We start from the raw sequence: 18,026 nt of genomic DNA, 5'->3' as shown, positions 1-18,026 counted from the left end.
GAATCTCAGATTCTGGGGTTTTTGTCCCCCCCGGCTGGCTGGCCAGCCCTTGTACCTTTAAGATAAATAAGGTTAAAGTGATGCTTTTTAATCTTATTTTGTCACGTGGTGATAATTAGTTGGTGATTATGAGCATCAGGCTCTTAGCATTACCTCCTGGCTCAGCCCTTGCACTGTGTCTCAGGATAGCTGCCGCTCCTCCCTTTGGCAGCTCTGACACCATACTAGAGCATGCTCTTGCCAAAACAGCATTCTCCTGTGCGGTAGACAAGCTATCAGGCTGCAAAATAATCCAAGCCAAAATGCCTACTGGTGTGAGTTCTTTGTTTTATCTTTGCTGTGCTCTTCATGGAAGTTAAAGCAACTTCTACGTTGCTTTACTTAATGCTGAAACACTGATCTGGTCCTACACAGAGCAACGTCAGTTTGGCAGAGCTTGTGCACAGGCGCACAGTGGCATACCTGGGGGTTACAGGCCAGATTTATCAATAAGGCACATCTCAAAAATGTGTAAATGGGAATTTCAGGCATTAAAGGAGAAAACTGCAGGTGTATATGAGGAGAGTCCTACTGTATTGAGATATTACCTCTATGTCATTCACAGGAATTTTTCCTCTACAGTCTTCTTCCTGCTAGGCTTAGACACCAAGGTCAGCATCACTTACATCACTGCATGGAGGCAGTTATGCCCACTTGTTGCAAAGTAAATTTGGATCAAGGGATTTTAAAAGATTCTGATTTCAAATATCCATTCAAAACAAGGCAGGTTTACATCAGTTTTCATATAGACTGTTACCTAGTTTAAGAAGAAATTTCTGTTTATTATGAATGGCAATACTTGAAAATGTAACACCTTTAACAAGCACAAAGAAAACACACAAGAAACAGTAACAATTTAATAATTTTTCTTTATAGTATGTATTAGAATTGTCAATAAATATAACACCACATAAGTAGCTTCATTCAGTGTGAAAGCTTTGCCAAATCTTAATCTGAAAAAGAAGTTGTTTGCTTTCATTCAGTTTCACTAAATAAGGAAGAAGGTCTCAAAGAATTGAGACCAATTTAGTTTATATATTGCTTTCCTGTGGAATTTTAAACAGTGCAATCCTTCACAGTCAAGAAGAGATGAAAACCGTATTTAAATTGTCACTAGACTCTTCTGAAGTCAGTCATCAAGTTCTTCAGGTTAATATTGCTTCCTATAGTAACAGTCACATCACAGTGAAGATGCAGCTTGTATTACAGCAATTTTTCCAACCTTTAGGAAGTGGTGCAGAAAATTAAGGGATTTATTTTGTTGAATATGCCCTTCTGTAACAAAGCCACATCATTTTTCTTAGGTACATTACATATATAGATATTCCTTGCATGAATGGAATTAACACAAATTAACAGTATTTCCATACCTGTAGATAGAAACAAAGGTTTTGAAACTATTCCTAATCTTTGCCATATATTTTACAAACATTGAAGGAAGACTGGCATTTTCTTTCTTCTTTCCTATATATATATATTTTTTTTTTCAGTAATGGACATAAATTGCAATTGTAAGAGTCTTAGGGCAGAAGGACTCCTGTTGCTTTAGACACTGTACAAATACAGAATAAAAAAGATGATGAGTTTCCTAAAAGCTTTAGTAAACCATTTGACACTACGGATCTGAGTCATAATGACATTCACAGTTTCAGTTTCTGAAATTATTTTAATTCTGCTCTTCATTCATTTTTCTCAGTAACAAGCTTGTTTTACAGGAAGCATTTTTGTTAACATCAGAACCCTGAGCCTAAATAAGTGCTATGTAGCCAACCAATCTTATTTGATCAATGATGCTGATTGATACATCAATTTTTACTGGTTTTTGTGTAATTATTTTTAAAATCTGGTTAATGTTCTAAACTAGTTCAGTTTTGCTCCATAGCCATTCAATATTTATCTCATAAATCCCTGTAGTAGCAGTGCAAGGTATTCCAGAAGGCACCAGTAATCTTTGGGTGTATATGGACCACTTAGACAATTACGACAACCTTACACAATTATAGCAATCTTCTCCAGAGGTTTGTGTGCAAGGACCAATCTCAGCTGAAAATAACTGAGATCCAAGAACACTTCTTGTTGTCAATGTATACTGTATGAAGCACTGTCATATAGAACTGCAGGGCATCACTGTGAAGCCAGAGCACTGATTCTTGGAACAGAATCCTCTGGTTAATCTTCAGCTGTGAATGTTTTACACCAGGCCAGAGGTTCTTAACTGGTTCTTAACTGCTGAACCAGGAACAGAATATTTTTGTTAGTGAGCAAACCCTAGCTAAAATTATGTCAGGGAGTAAAGATGAGTTGCAATGGCAAAGAGTATTTCCTGCTGTGGATTTAGCCTAGAGGTTCACCTGAAACTGAGCTGAATTATTCTCTAAGCTCCAGAGTGCATTATTTAGATCTGTGTTTTCTGTACCAGGAGCTAAAATTTGTCTTATTTGTGCTGGGATTTATTTGTGGGCATGAAAAATGAAGGAGTTTTTAATCTGGATGTGGCTCTCACTGGGACTGTTACTTTGAAGACATGATTATTTTTTGTCCTATGGGCAACAGAGTATCCAATTAAGGAAAGATTAAACTGTAATTGATATTAAAACATCCCAACTTACAGTGTAATTGTTTTAGTCTGTTAATCATAAAAATGTAAGTCTCCAGCAGTTCCAAGAATTATCTGTGAAATAAAAAGCTCTGTAAGAAAAAGTTATACCAAATACTATATTTCTATTCTTTTATAACATCAAATATGGAAGATAAAGTGTTTCACTTCCATTCTTGAGCAGCAATTTAGCATCTTTTGTAAAAGAAACTGTGACTCTTCGACAGCTTAAAAAAAACATAAACCAATCAAAGAATATGTTAAAAATCCTATCATTGCAATGCTTCTGAGCTATCTAATAATACACTAGTAGTATCATCCTAAATCAATTCAGAAACATGCATTAAAAAAATTGGTGCTTTGAGAAAGTGTGAAAATTAAAAATTAAAAACCAATTTTTGACATTGCTCTTTGAAACATGTTAATCTACACTGGAAGTCATAGCAGGAAGCCACATCATTTCTTGACATGTTTATTATCTTGACTCCATGAATATTCATTAGAATTTACAATCTTTTCTTATTTAGCTCACTGAATTAGACATTTGCTTTTTCCTCCCAAGATCACGTTTTATGTATGTGGGTTTAAATAAATTAAAGGATTTTATATATATATATATATAACTACTGTGTTGTATCACTATTGTATTACTGAAACAAACCATCAAAAAACCAATGGCTGAATGATGAAAGTCTTACATTTGTTTACAAATGTTGTTACAGTGTTCTAAGGGAAACAAGTTCCCAAATTATAATTTTAAGAAAAGCCCATAGATCAACATCACTGTATCAGTATATGATGCTGTACTATGGCAAACTGAGGTACCAGTTTGTGTTGTAATGCAATAGTCTTTCACCAAAGGAAATAAAATGCCAAAATCTGTCAATCCCTGCTTGGCTCACTGTGCTCTGGCAATCTTGCTGAACTATGCTGCAAAAGAGGTTGCTGTGTCCTGGAAACAACAGCTCCAACAACTCATAAATGGCAGACCAAGCATATAATTGGTGCCTCCTCAAAACTCACAAGTTTTATCATGATGCATGGCAAATAAAACATGGGCTGACTTCAGTGGTTTGCCATTCAGAGAATTTCCTAATGACCTATCATTTGTGTGCATGCTTCCCTGACTAGCTAAGGATCAGTATGCCTGAGGGGGAAAAATGATAGGAGCAGTGACTCAAGGAGAAAGCTTTTGCCCTGAAGCTGTGGTGAGTTTTACTTCGAAAGTCATCCATATAAATGCAAAAAAATGACATGTAGCCTTATTATGCCTGCATACTCAGCAGTAACTGGAGGCAAGGAGTCCTCCAGGTACAGAGAGAATAATAAATGACTCTCATACTGTTTGTGAGAGGAACAGAAAAAGCCACATCTCATTTCATGTCCATTTTTAATAACATGAGGCTTTATGTCAATACTCTGATGTTACACATGGCAACTATAGAACACATGGACGCTCAAGTTTCTGATGCTAGAAGATACATCCTTATATTTTCATCAAAATTTGTCACTGAAGATGAAAAAAAAGTGGGGTTAAGTAACACAACCACATTTTGTAGTACTAATTGCTATTGCAAAAGTGTTTATAAGGTGAAGAGAGCAGTGATGCAGCAATACTTGGACAGAACAGACTTTAATTCCTTTACAAGGCAGGGTAGAGGAGTATCCACCTTGGATGCAGCAGACCAACCCTGATGGTAGGAAAATAATTTAGGAGCTGTGCTCTAATGTGCCTGTTCTAAATACCTCCTCCATCAGGAGGAGCCCAGTTTGCAACAGCCATCTACATCAGCCAGGCATGGGTTAGCTCAGGGACTTGAAGCAAACCGGACCCCCACCTGCCAGAGCAGTGCCAGGATCTGAACTCATGTGTAGTCAGCAGCTCCATACAGAGAACAAGAAGCAGAAGCTGACTTTGACTGGTCAAGGGTGGCCTGGGTGGCCCTACTGAGCTTGCTCAGGGATGGCAAACGGCCTGTACAGCTGTTCACTGTCATGAGCTCTATTACTCCCACCCTGTTTGCTCCAGGCCCTCTGACCAAAAGGTTACCCTTTTCTAGCTCAGTGCTGGGTGCTGCTTCCCTCACCACTGAGTCATTACTGTCCTGCACCCAAACTGTTGACAGGTGCTCCTGCTGTGTAGAATCCAGATCCCAAACTCAGGAGACTGGGGAATGATGTACCTTTGGATAAACCTGCAGGGATCAACCTGGGTAAAGCAGAAAATTGCTGACCTTTCAGGGACTCCTCATGGAGTCAGCTTCATGACTCTGTTCAGCCTCCCTCTGAATTCCAGAATTAAGAATGAGGTTCTCAAGACTGGCTCTGCACAAGAAAGAGCACATGGACGTATGGAATTAGGTCAATTCTGTGTAAATAAAGAATAAACATATTGCTTCTAACCAGTCTGCCATGTTACAGTGAGACCCCGGGTGTGTACTGCAGGTAGGCCACCCCCACTGCTCGGTTGATTCTACTGGAGCACGATACAGAAGTCCTTTTAACATTAATGCCTGTCAATCATACAAAGATTTGCTTCAGGAGACACCCAAGCATGAAAAAATAGAGTAGCTAAATGTCACATGCCCAATGAGAAAGAAACTGACTAATATTGTTCTTACTTCCTTTAGGCAATCCCAGTAAGCAAGTAGATTGTGTGTCTTTTATCTGGCCACTTTTCTCCCCCTAATAGATGCAAATTTCTGCTTCTCACTATAAAAAACAGTAATTGTATCTGACACAGCTTTCATATTGAATCTGCTATTTTTTTCAGAAGTTTAATTAACTTTTGATTGCTATAACACATTTCAGCATCTGTTTTGTAATTGTATGAAGGACTAAACAAAACACTAATCTATTTTTAATCATGTATTAAATTTCTGTAGCTTTCTTTAAACACAACTAGCGGATAAAATCAACTGCTCAAATCACAGAACTGTACTTCCACAACAGGAATACCAACCTTCACTGCAAACAATTCTGACATTTGTGGGGACACTAAATTGGCTCTGCTGGAAGAGCTAGAGGTGGACCGATTCTGATGCTACAGAACTGGAGCTGAAGAAGCCATGACCTTCCTCAGAGGTATGGTGCAAAGCACAAAGATAAAAACCACAGTACCATCCTCCTCTCAACTTCCCCCAGAAGTCTGCAATGGTTCTTTCAAATGCTAAACAGACCTGGGGGGCAGTTTGGAAGGCAAAGTGTATGATAGTCTTCATTCTGTGTCTTCTCTGGAAGAGCTGTTTCTGGTAGTCTGCACAGGCATTGGGCAATAATTGTGGTCTTTGACTGACAGGACTGTTTATTTCTGCTGCCTGACTTGTACTAGGGAAATTTCTTTATGCCCTCTTTGCTTTTCTTATTTAAATACCTCTGGAGGAAGGAGGATGATGGTTGGGAGGCAGACATAGTCCTAAGCTCTGGACAGTACTTCGAATAAGTCAGTACTAAATACAGTCATCATAACGTGTCTTAGACAGTAAAATTATTCTAACACCACCCGCTAATCCTCTCTGCACCCACACCGCTGTTGAGCAGTACCTTGTCTCTTCTAGCTAATCAGCATTTCAGCTAACACTTCTGAGGCTGCAGTAGGCTTAACTGGGTCTTGAACTAGACTGTGAAATAGGCTACAAAAAGTAATCACCATATATAGGAGCCAGAGAACCTATTTGTGCCATTTTTGATAAGGCAAGTAGCTCAAAAAGAGAAACAAAATTAGTAAACTGGGAGAAAAGAGGAAGAAAAATAGGTCATCCATCAACAGAAAGCAAAGGACTTGACTCAGTTCAAGATGTATGAGCATAACGATCACTTCAGAAATAAATCACACTAACATTCTGAGCTGTCCTATGGCAGTAAAAACATCTTGAACTAAAGATAAACAATATATTTTTTGATTTCTTTGATCATTGACCTGTTGTTTCAACATGGCCAAATTAAAATTGTACTTTATTTCAACATTCATCTTAGTTTACAAATTATTTTGTGGAAATATCTTTACCTTAGAAATTTGATAGAAATTTGCAATTCATTGTTGCAAATTCCACTTTCCAGGCCATTCTCTGATGATGAATCTTTTAACAGCAATCTTTAACAGCTGGCACAAGGACATCCATCGATTCTGTCTCACCCTTCACACCAGTTGTGGCCCCCGCCCATGATTTTTACTAAATTATTCTAAGTGATTGAAATTTTTTGGTTTGTTTTGGAAGGGAAGAGTTCCACATTTGGAAATGGAGAAAATGAAATGTTGAAATCTAATTCTTCCCTTGACACTGGAACCTTTCAGCTACATCTGTCCCAAAGGAGGTAGTTCTTCCAAGGCATAAGCCTTGCCAGCAACCTACTTTGTATCTTTGCTATCCAAGTGCTGCTGCAGCTTTGTATAGTTTCTCTTCAAAACAGATAGGGCCAACTCTGTTGATGTGATAGCTGCATGAAAGACCACTGATCATGTTTCAGACACCATAAACAAAGGAAACATCTTGTCCCTTCAAAGGTCCAGTCAACTCCTGCCCCTGCCAAACAGTATGCAACATCAAACTTAATAATAACAACAAAAACCCCCAAAAAACATCCCCAGGGAAGAATTCAACCACTTGAGATTATTTTAGTAACGAAAGAGAAGGAGAAAGCCAAATCCCCGCACAGGCAGAACTTCCTTCCACCATCCACCCACCTCTTGACAAAAGGATTTGTTCCAAATATGCACAGAATCATAGAATCACAGAATCACAGGATATGCTGAGTTGGAAGGGACCAGTTAGATTTTCCAACTCCTGGCCCTGCACAGGACACCTCAAGAATCACACTATGTGCCTTAGAGCGTTGTCCAAACACTTCCTGAACTCAGACACCTAACCATTCCCACAAAGGGTAAGGGAAAACACACCTCCACTGCAATTTGTGAGATGCCATCTGCCCCTCTGAAGGAGAAATGATCTGAAAATAACCAGAAATGTATTCTGGGTACCATTCTCAAAATACTTACTTTCAGATCCAGTGACAACAAGCAGAGAGGATACAGAAAATATTCTGGGACAACTGTCAAATCCAAAGCATGCAGAAAAATGTCTTTCTATAGTACTTGATAAAAATACCAGTATATTTTACGCATGGATGTATTCTTTAGATGTCAGGAGATGAGATTTTATATAAAACCCACAGACAAACCCAAATCCACACCTAAATTTATCCAGTAAATTTACTATCATTCTTTGGCATAAAAAGAGAGGCCCTTAATCTAACAATAGGGCATTAAGATTCAAGAAATTCAAGGTGCAACAGAATTATTTGGCTTCCCAAGGAAAATACAACATAATTCCACCAAGAATCCACAAATAAACAGTGATGTTGTACTAATTTTTCCTATGCAATGTTTCACAGGCATTTGTATTGAAACTTGCACATGAATAACTGTTCTCCATCAAATCTTGGTGTAAATAATGGCACAGCACCAAACAACAATCAATATCCTTATATATTAGTATCTCTCTATAATCTGCTGATTATAATTTGCTCAGACCGTAGCAAAATCCATTTTCCTTAACAATCAATTTAAATCACAAATATATATGGAAAACCCTCTCATTTTAAATGGATTTCTACCTCATTAGTCTTTCTAATGAGTCTGGGGATACTGCTTTCAAGTAAATAAACAGGAGGTATTTTAAATAAAATTAGCTGAGTTTAAATAAAAACATATTTTACAATACCCTACAGCTAGCAAAAATGAGCTACTTCATACACTAACAACCTAGTGCAATTGTCTGTTCTTTCAGGAAGGTTTGCTTTGGGAAGAGCAACCTCACAGAGCACACATCAAGAATCTTCTTTTAAAATGACAGACAGAAGCTAAACATATCCCTATGTGTAACACTGATTGTTTGAAAGTGCATATTGGCCCTTGCTGTTCAATAGGGATCTTTGGTAATCTTACACTATGATTGACTCCAGGAACTAAAATTCAGCTTCTTACACTGCTATATATTAACTCTTTTATTTTCAAAAAAACACTATTTTTAAAACACAGTTGTAAAAATAAAATCTTCAGTCATAAAATTAATTTGGAGAGAGATACTGAACTCCATATCATTCTATCCTGACTTGAAGGAAGACAGAATTGTTCAAAACTTGTCTTTGTCATAATTCATGTATGGGAGAAAGACAAAACTCCTTCAGTTTTGGAGCTGTCCAAGGAGTATTAGGTTATATGGCCAAAAACCTGGAAGATAATAAAAGAACAACTTGCAGTATTTTAACCATCCCCATTAGCAGTGGAAGTTCATTTCAAATCTATGCACTTCTTTTTCCCTGATGATTTGGCTCACTAGCTATCCAGATCCCTTTTAACTTTTCCGTTCCCTCTGCTCCAATGCAGTATCATTGAAGAGAAATACTCCAACTTGATAGACTGATCTCAGCCACCCGAAACACAAACAAGTAATGAAATAACAAACAATATTCTAATTTTCTTTTCCGTGCATAAACTAAACAGCATGCTTCTCTTATCACAAACAAGTAACATTTCCCCACCAGAAGACAAGATCTTTAATTTCTCACCAAACTAAGAAACCAAAGCCCGCTTCCTGCTAGCTACTGAGGCATCGGTAAGTAGAGCTGCGGAAACATTTTGTTTAATTCTGTTCCAAAGTTTGTATTTAGAGCTCTCCATAAAGAGGGCAGGTCAGAAACCCCTGTTTAACCATCCGCCGGCTCCCCGGGCTCCAGCCGCTGCCGCTGCCGGAAAGGCGTGGCCCGACCCGCCCTCAGCGCTGCGGGCCCGCCATGGCTGCGGCGCGGCCGGCGCGGGCCCGGGCCCTGCTGCAGCAGAGCCTCTCCGCCCGCCTGCAGGTGCGGCCGCCCGAGCGCGGCTGCGAGGCCCAGTGGGTGGAGGTAACGTGAGCCGCCCCTGCCCTCGGCATCGCCCCTCTCCCCGCGGAGCGGGGCCGCTCGGGGCGGCCAGCGGGAAAGCGCTCCGTCCCCTGCGCGCGTGCGCCGGCGGGGAGAGGGTGGGCGTTCGGCCGTCTGAGGGGAGCAGCCTCCGCTCCTTTTCCGGGCTAGGCTGCGCTTCGGGCGGGTTTCAAACCTCGTCTCTTCCGCTCCAGAGCACTCTCCTCGCCCCCCGGTTATCTGCAAAGGTTGCGGTCAGCCCCTTCGCCAAAGGGACAAGCAGTAGGAGGCCGAGGTCGGCGCACAGCCGTTTGTCTCTGCTGCTCTTTCTCCCTGTCGTCTGCAAGAGTCCTCCGCAGGCAGAAGTCTCTTCAGGAGTACAGCTGCTCCATGAGCAAACACTTCCCTTCTAACTGTGTTGTTCCTTCTTTTCTTAAACACGCTTTCACAGAAACACTGCAACCTTGGCTGGTGGGCTCAGCTGTTGGCCTTGTTTGTTGTGTGGTAGTGTTAACTTGAGGAGAAAGGCCAGGTAGGGCAATGGGACTATGGCAGCAATAGTTCTGATGTTGTTTGGATTGTTGGTTTTTTTCCAGGACCCTAAGTAAAAATGAAATTTAGCATGTAGACCACTACGCTAGTTAAAGAAAACATTGTGGTTTTCCCCGTTTCCTCCCACAGTCTTCTGGGTGTTATAAATTTGTATTGTGATATTGGCTTTCGCAGATGAATATTATATATTAAATACTTTTTAGCTATGCTAACAAGTCTTAAGTTTAAAAGAATTTCCTAGGTACAAGGCAAGGAAACTCCAGAGGGCAAGGACAGTGGGGCCCAAGTTGTTATCAGGAGAACAATAGAGCCCAAACTGTTATCAGCGGAAGATATGAAGACCAGCTGCCCTCAGGGGAAGGATGAGGGGCCCAGGCTGTTATCAACAAGTGACCATCTGCAGCAAAAAAGAAACCAAACTCCAAAATAATGCTGACCAGCAGAAAATAACATGATCCAAGAAGGTGGAACCAGGGAGGGGACATGCTTGAATATGCATTAACCTCTCACAGCAAAGATGGGATAAAAAGGACACTCCTGAGATACCAGGGGTGTTCCTGGTAACCCACCAGGGCACCCGGCCGTTTTAACCCTTTGCTTTATTTCTTTTGTCTCCTAATTGTCTTTTGTTTATATTAAATTCTTTTTATAATTTATTAAGTGAATCTCGTTTTTAAGATGGGGAAGGTAGGTAGCTCTGCAGGCTCTTCGGTCCATGTGCTGTGCATGCAGCCCAGGGCTCTTTACCAAAGCATGGAGGCTGCCCTTTGGAATGCACTGCCGTGATGTAGTAGTCATTATTTGTGAATCACCTACACTAGAATAACTTATTGCTGCCACTGTCAGCTATTTAGCCCATGGGGGTTTTTTTTATTTCGTCTTTTGACCTTTTTAAAGACTATTGCGACAGAAGGGGCTTAATACAGTCATTTGCATAAATTTTAAAAAGTAAAGGTTCTGGCATGGTTAAAGGGTTTATGCATTCATTCAACACATCTGAAGAGAGTTCACTATTTGCCTTTCACATTAGCCTTAAAACATTTCTCTATTTGTTCAGAAGGGGCAGGTGGATCCAGCAGAACTAGTTTCTGCAGTATGGTCTGGGAAGCCAGAATGTTTTACTGGGAGGAGATAGATGTCGTCTCACAGGTACTGTTTTCCCAGACGTAGTGGGTCTGTGTATATTGCATTATTAACCTATCAGTATAAGGTTAATTACAATAAAATTCACTGAGCCCAGCATAAATTAAGTATAGGAGAAATAACCTATTTCTAGCTTGCTAATCACAGAAGTAATTGTAGATCTAGTAAAGAAAAGCAGAAATGCAATTTTGCTGTCTTTTATCTTAAAAGGTACATGTTGTGGTTGAGAGATATGAATAACTTTGCTTCAAGGAGGTTATATATCTCTAATTTGCAAAATCAATAGTAAAGTAATATCACTAAAGCAATCTGAAAAAGATTTTGTTGGCCTCCAGCAGATATTTTTGAGACATGAACCTTACTAATATTTGTCATGGGTAGTTGGGAATCTTTCCCAGGTACCTGGGGCTTTTTAACAGAAGTCTGTTTTAACAATAACTAGTTACCATGCAGAAAAAAAAGGCAATTTTAAGTTCATATTTTCTCTAGTATGACTAATTTAGAGGACATTGGAAGGAAATTTTGCTGCTGACATTTTCTGGTGGGGTAATTTTACTCCCTATTTTTGCATGTCAACCCAAAACCACAAAAATAATCCTCATCAACTATTATTTACATCAACCAGTGCAGTACATCAACCAAACCTGATGTTTTATGACCAATTAAAAGTAGGACCTCACCTTGAGACATTTCTAGCATACTATAAATGGCATATTATGTGGGTAGTTTTGAACAGCTTCTGAACTGTAAGAGACCCCTGTAGGTACTTTAGGAACTTCAGAGCAGATGTTCTTTATCTGCAAAAAGGTTAGGAGTGTAGTTAATACATTGTGTTTTCATGATTAAGTTTTTTGGCCTGTTGATGGTTATTGTGCATAGGATGTCTTATTTATGGAGCATTTTAGTTACATACCCTCCATAAAAGGTTTAGGTATACAGCAAAATAGGAATTAAAAAACGAATTATTCTTGTAAAGGTAGGGGTGAAATAAGGTAAGGTTTGGTGTATTTCATAACTGTGGGAGAAAAATAAACATAAAATGAATATTCAGCTAAAAAGTATAAGTGCCTACACTTTATGCAAGGAAAATTGTCTTTTCCTTATCTTACTTCCCTTGACTTGTTTTCTGGTTACTATGGCAAAAAAGAGGTGCAAAATACCAGGCACAGACTTGTTCTGTGACCTGTGGCAGATGATGTAATCTCTCTTTGCTGCACTGAATATAAGAAATATGAAGAAATCTTCCCAGGGGGTAGTAAAGCTGAACTTGAAATGGAAATGTCACAGAATAATTTATGTAAATTGGTTTCACAAAGTGACTTTCTAAGAATTACAAAGTACCACTGTTTTTATTAGCCATTGCACTTTCCTGGAGGAAAAAATAGTAAAAGGTAGAGATAATATTTTGCAGAATATATTTCAGTTTTGCTAATGAAATCCTGAGAAATACAGATTAATGTATTTAGTAAGGAGGGTAAGGAAAGAGTCAGTTGTTTGTTTTTTCCTGCAAAAGAACTAAAAAGCATCGTTTGGAGGCAGCATTGCTAGGCTCTCTGTATGGCATTGGGGCTGGGTACTTCAGCCCTTCATGGTGCAGGTTGCCTGATCTGAGGATTACTTAAGCCAGCTGAATAATAAATGCCAGTGTTGCACAGTATCTTGCTTTTCTGGTTTGTTCATTGTAGGTATTTAACTGCTCACAGTAGATCCACATAGAGCACAGCTTTCCTGTTCTGTCACTGTTAAATTCCTTGCAGTGGCTGTTTGTACACCAGCATGTTGAATTTATGATCTTGTGTTATTTTGCTCTAATTTTTGTGCATTAAATATAGGTATGAGTAGCAGTCAACTAGGCTTTGATAGGTTACAGAGGACCTGCAGCAATGGTTTTGCTTTGGTTCAAAAAGTTTACACATTACATTGACAACGAGCACGAGTTTTAGACACCTGGAACACTCATACAAGGTCAGACTGACATATGTTATTAGGTTTGGTCTTGTAATTGCATTCAATTTTACATCTTCTATTCAACTAAGAACAAAGTAAGACTTAACAAGGGGTTGAAACATGGCTGCACATGTTGAACCAGTTTTCAGTCATAATTGAAACCTTAAGTTTCAGTTTACAAATAGTTGCATAGCTTTTAACTATATCATGGTTGTAAATGTTCTAGAAGACCATAAACATGCACTATAAATAGAAGCATCCTCTATCAGCTTTAACTTATCTCTGAATTGTTTTCTCATTTAATCTCCTGTCCCTCTATTTTTCTTCAATATGTTTGCCTCATCCTTGTGATAAATAGTTTATTCAAAAACACCAAATAAGGGCAGAGGCTGGAAAAATCATGATTTATTTTACTTAGTCTATATCTGTCTGGCCTTCAGACTTGCAGGGGTCACGTCACTTTTTAGTGTCTTTAAACAAGCTTCCTGCAGAATGTCATTATTGCTGTGAGACTGAACAAAAAAGACTCACAACTCTCAGAATTAAAATGATTTTCTGTGATGTGTGCTGTATCACAGTCACTTATTTCTAATGCTGGAGTTAGACGTATGCAATATAAATAAATTCTGCCTATTTTATCAAAAATATTTTTATTAGTATCTATTTGTGCATTATTGTTACTTAATAATATCCTGACACAGTCTGTTTCTGAAACTAATATTTAGCTAAACGTGTAAGGATATCTAATGTATGTCAGTCTGCATTTCTCTCCCTTATTTGAACAGATGATTTGAAACGTCATTTGAGGTTCCAGCCATCAAATTTCTTACAGTGTTTATGAAATATGGCTATCATTTGGGAATCTGTATAATATTCTGCAGTGGTCATATTGAGTTTTGAAAGGAACCATTTAAAGCTGTTGAAAGTTCTCAGCATGTGACATTTTGGCCACAAAGAGCATTCTCTTTTTTCAGAAGTTAGTTATTAGAAAAATAGTTGAGAAGGCATAGCTTTTCTCAGTCATTGCCTTGAGCATTTCATTTAATCTCTGCAGTAACAAATGGAAAAAATCTCATGTGTATAGCTAAGATTTCTTCACCAAAAATCTTTATTGTGTAAAGAACAGGGGAAAAAACAAATAGAGGAAATTGTTTTTTAAAAAAGTGGTTTTTTAGAAACTATTCACATTTTCTATCCTTTTGCTTTGACAGCATTGATATTAATACCTGTCCCAACCTATTTAACATCTCTTCAGTGGTATTTCACAAGTTGACATTTATGTTTCCTCCAACAATATTAAAAGTATACTTATTCTGGACAAAGAAGTGGGGAGGTTACTTTATATCCACTGTCTGTGGGTACTTTGGGTTTTTTCCCAGAGAAGTTAAGCCATGCAGGTATAGTTTTGCGTGAGACAGTTGCTGCTGGCTGCAGAGCCTAACAGTTTGGCTTAATAAAGCATGGGTTGTTGCATGTGCATTCTTTATGGACTAACCAAGTGCGCAGAAAAACTACACATGAGTTTTCTTATGCTTTCTCCTCAGTAGAGGCACAATTCTTTCCTCAAATATATAATTCTTACAAGTAGCCTCTCTGAATGCTGAAGATGTGGCATGTCCTTTATACCAATCAGCTGAAAGGTTCCATTTTGCCAGTTAGATTTTATCTAAGCTGATAAGTAGTATTTTGAACAACTTTATCGTATTCTGAACAAGTTCACATTTGTTGGTCGTCATATTTAGATATTTAATTACCAGACTGTGTTTTTTTCAGAATTATATTGTACTAGATTACTTTCAACATCAAAATAAAATGCAGTTCTTTGACAGTTCTTTGTGTTGTTTTTCATGTTTCATAATTGGAAATAATATTATAATTCACACTGAAAATTATTTTAACTGTACGTTTGATAGGAAAAAGTTTAAATTATTTCTTATACTGCATTTAAGTATACTAATTCATCTTCTCAACTCATCTATGTTAATACTGTATAGTTTACATTCCAGCTAAATTTGGCTTCACATGGAGCTAATAAATTGTCTTAATTGTATGTAGAAGCACTGTGCAGATAATCAGTATATATCTTATCTTCCACAGTGTGGTGTGTAAACTTAATGTCTGAAGTTATTCTCAACAACTAAAACTACTCTTTCAACCTTTCTCTGTTATGTGGTTTTGTCACTTTTTATACCAGATTGAATAATAAGCATGCATCATAGATAATGAGAAATATTGACATAGTTTTCTGTAATCTTTTATAGATCCAGAGAGGGCTTGTTATCTACATATGCTTCTTCAAAGGTGCTGATGAGGATCTTGTCCCAAAAATTGGTATGATATAATCCATATACATTATTGTATTGTTTGAAAAAAGAAGAAAAGCAGTTGAGGCAGAGAAGGTAGCAACCATTTGGATAAGCCATGAGATGGCATTATTCTACATCAATTACCTGGCTGAAAGAACAGTTTGTCTGTTTCTTTTGACATTGTCCATGCCTCTTTGTCTATCTGTTCATTACCAACCTAGAAAAGAAATTCCCCCGATCACTTTATAGAAAACAAAGAAAATGTTGCACCTTCTGTTTGTGGCAATAGGTTCAGTCCAGGACAGAGCTGAATTTCAAATAGTTCATGGCTTGATTTGATAGTATTTTAACACTGATCTGACTGTATGTGCAGGATATTTAACAGCCGGTAGAGGGAGTTGTATGGATAATGAAACAGTATCTTTCCCATCTCACTTCAGCAGTGCTTACATAGTGTTAGCCTGTGTAGTTTTCTGGTTCAGATGCAATAACAGCAGCGTCTGCGGTTCTTACCTTCTTCTCCACATGCAATTTAACATTTACGTTGAAGCAGAGAAGATGCTGTGGATAAGGTCAAATAATAGCAATTTTTGTCTTTACCCAGTGCTGTTTTGGCTTGATTTTTTTTTTTTTGGTTCTGTTTTTTTGTTTGTTGTTTTTTTTTTTACTTTTATGTCATTGCTTCTCCCTCCTTTCCTCCATCTGTAGCACTTGTTCCCCTGGGAAATTCTGTGATGGCATATATTCCAGATGAAAGTGTCCCTTTTCTTCCCTGTGGCTGGCTGGTACTAGTGATTTGGCTAAAGGTTGTGTAACAATATTGCACTATTTCAGTCTGTTTCAGGCTACTGGCTGGGACCAGTAGTGCACAAGTACAGGTGCTATTAAAAATGCTAAGAGCAACTCCTGAGGGTTCTCTCTTGGTCTTGGGGGGCACAGTCCTTCTGTAATGCTAAATATTTAAATCTATGATATAAAAATTTATTTTGTGCTAGTAAGATTTTGATGAGAGTATTGCTTGAGAATAATTACATTTTCAGCTGTGGGGCAGCTAAAACAGGCCAGAAAAAGAAAGTTCTGTTTCCTGTCAGGAGATTCCTCTAGGACCATCCACCTTGAGTGCCTGTTTTAGAGAATATTGTTTCCTAAATATATTTTGAATCTGTTTAAGTGTGTGGGTCTGGTTCTTAAATGACAACTTAGCTGTTTTTGCTTCTAACAACATTCCCCTGATTCTAAACATTTGTATTTAGAGTTTGGAGGTATGACTAGTATCCTCCCACCTTTTACAGAGTTGGGGTAATGATTTGATTTGTTATAGAAACATGAGAAAATCTAAAGTTAGTAAATGCATTGATTTTATTTGCAAGTTTATATGTTCTGGCTTATAAACTAAATTGCATGTAACCTTCCTGCCCACCTCCTGTGTCAAGTGACAAACTGGTTGCTGCATATCTCAAAGTGGAGAGCTGAAGGACACTTGCTCTACTTGAGACCAAACTGTGTAGCTGTGCCTTCAACTCGGTTCAGTGCTGGGTCCTCCTGCAAACACCTGCAACCAGAATGCAAAGAGAGTCAGGGCAGAGCACTCTCCAAAGTGCACTGAGGATGCTGTGTCCTATGGACTCCTGTGGAGTGTTGTGCAAATGCTGCCTTTTTTGAATATCAAGCAATTAAGGAAGGCTCACTAATTGCATCCTGTGTTCTTTTGGGGGTGTCCAACTAGAATCAACTTTAGGATTTTAGATAGCAAATCGCTTCCCCCCAAAATAGAACTTCAGACATATGCTGTTAATATCCTTCACATTCCTCACAATACTCAGACACATTAGTTGGTTAAGTATTTATTGATTGTCCACATTCCAGTTCATTAATAAACAGTTTCTTTTACACAGTGGTTTGTCACACATCAAAACATTTGTTGGATCTTGTTCATGATGTCCTGTTTAATTCACTTCAGTTATACTAACTCTTATTTTGTTTTTATTTGCAGTTGATACACTGTTGAATGTTAAATTAAGTGAAAACGAAAACGGCGAGTTTGTCTCTGTTCTTGATTTACCAGGCGACGTACTCATCATACCACAAGCTACCCTAGGTGGTAAACCAAAGGGAAGAAGGATGCAGTACCATGCAAACATTGAAAAAGAAAAAGGGTTGGAACTTTATTCTCAGTTTGTGACTTTGTGTGAAAAAGAACTGGCTGCCAGTGCCAAATGCATGGAAGCTGGTGTTCTTGTCAAGCATGGCACATATGGAAACAGGCAGGTGTTAAAACTGGATACAAATGGACCTTACACTCATCTGATCGAATTTTGAAAAAATAAATTATATCCCAAATACAGTACTGTTTTTGGGTTTTTTCTCCTAAGCATTAAAGTGCTTGATTGCCTTGGAAGATAGTTTTAAAATGACTTTCACTCATCTGCACTGGTTTTCCCAATCCCAGTGAATTCCCCCTTGAGACTGCCTTGCTGTAATGGGTACATGTTTGTTATTCATATGCATCTGAAGTGTGCGTAAAATATTTGTTAATATTGATCCAA

The 18,026-nt window shown here is 38.4% G+C and overlaps 1 protein-coding gene and 1 long non-coding RNA gene across 12 annotated transcripts; one reads left to right on the top strand and one right to left on the bottom strand.

Moving 5' to 3' along the window:
* Positions 1 to 888: 888 nt before the first annotated feature.
* LOC111930870 (uncharacterized) lies at positions 889 to 9,286 on the bottom strand. 6 transcript variants are annotated; one of them, XR_015288532.1, is made up of 4 exons: positions 6,988 to 9,276; positions 4,870 to 4,960; positions 2,649 to 2,710; positions 889 to 1,261 (listed from the first exon to the last, which is right to left on the bottom strand). It is a non-coding gene; the product is annotated as an uncharacterized LOC111930870 (long non-coding RNA). The 6 variants fall into 6 exon arrangements; XR_015288533.1 differs by having other exon boundaries at positions 889 to 4,960; positions 6,988 to 7,158; positions 7,632 to 7,684; positions 9,203 to 9,276; XR_015288528.1 differs by having other exon boundaries at positions 889 to 2,710.
* A 108-nt stretch (positions 9,287 to 9,394) lies between these two features.
* DTD2 (D-aminoacyl-tRNA deacylase 2) lies at positions 9,395 to 17,824 on the top strand. 6 transcript variants are annotated; one of them, XM_086894813.1, is made up of 5 exons: positions 9,571 to 9,827; positions 9,984 to 10,064; positions 11,142 to 11,233; positions 15,436 to 15,505; positions 17,474 to 17,824. In XM_086894813.1, the coding sequence occupies exons 3-5, from the start codon at positions 11,180 to 11,182 to the stop codon at positions 17,797 to 17,799; spliced, it is 450 nt and encodes a 149-aa protein (XP_086750939.1). In that variant the 5' UTR covers positions 9,571 to 9,827; positions 9,984 to 10,064; positions 11,142 to 11,179; the 3' UTR covers positions 17,800 to 17,824. The 6 variants fall into 6 exon arrangements, with proteins under 6 accessions (XP_086750936.1, XP_086750934.1, XP_086750935.1 ...); XM_086894810.1 differs by having other exon boundaries at positions 9,395 to 10,221; positions 10,763 to 11,233; XM_086894814.1 differs by lacking the exon at positions 9,984 to 10,064 and having other exon boundaries at positions 9,596 to 9,827.
* The last annotated feature ends 202 nt before the right edge of the window (positions 17,825 to 18,026 follow it).

Source organism: Cyanistes caeruleus, chromosome 6 (genome assembly GCF_971803275.1).
Source record: "Cyanistes caeruleus chromosome 6, bCyaCae1.hap1.1, whole genome shotgun sequence".
Classification (NCBI taxonomy): domain Eukaryota; kingdom Metazoa; phylum Chordata; class Aves; order Passeriformes; family Paridae; genus Cyanistes; species Cyanistes caeruleus.
Note: the sequence above shows the minus strand (reverse complement) of the source record. Positions and strands in the feature narration are given on the sequence as shown.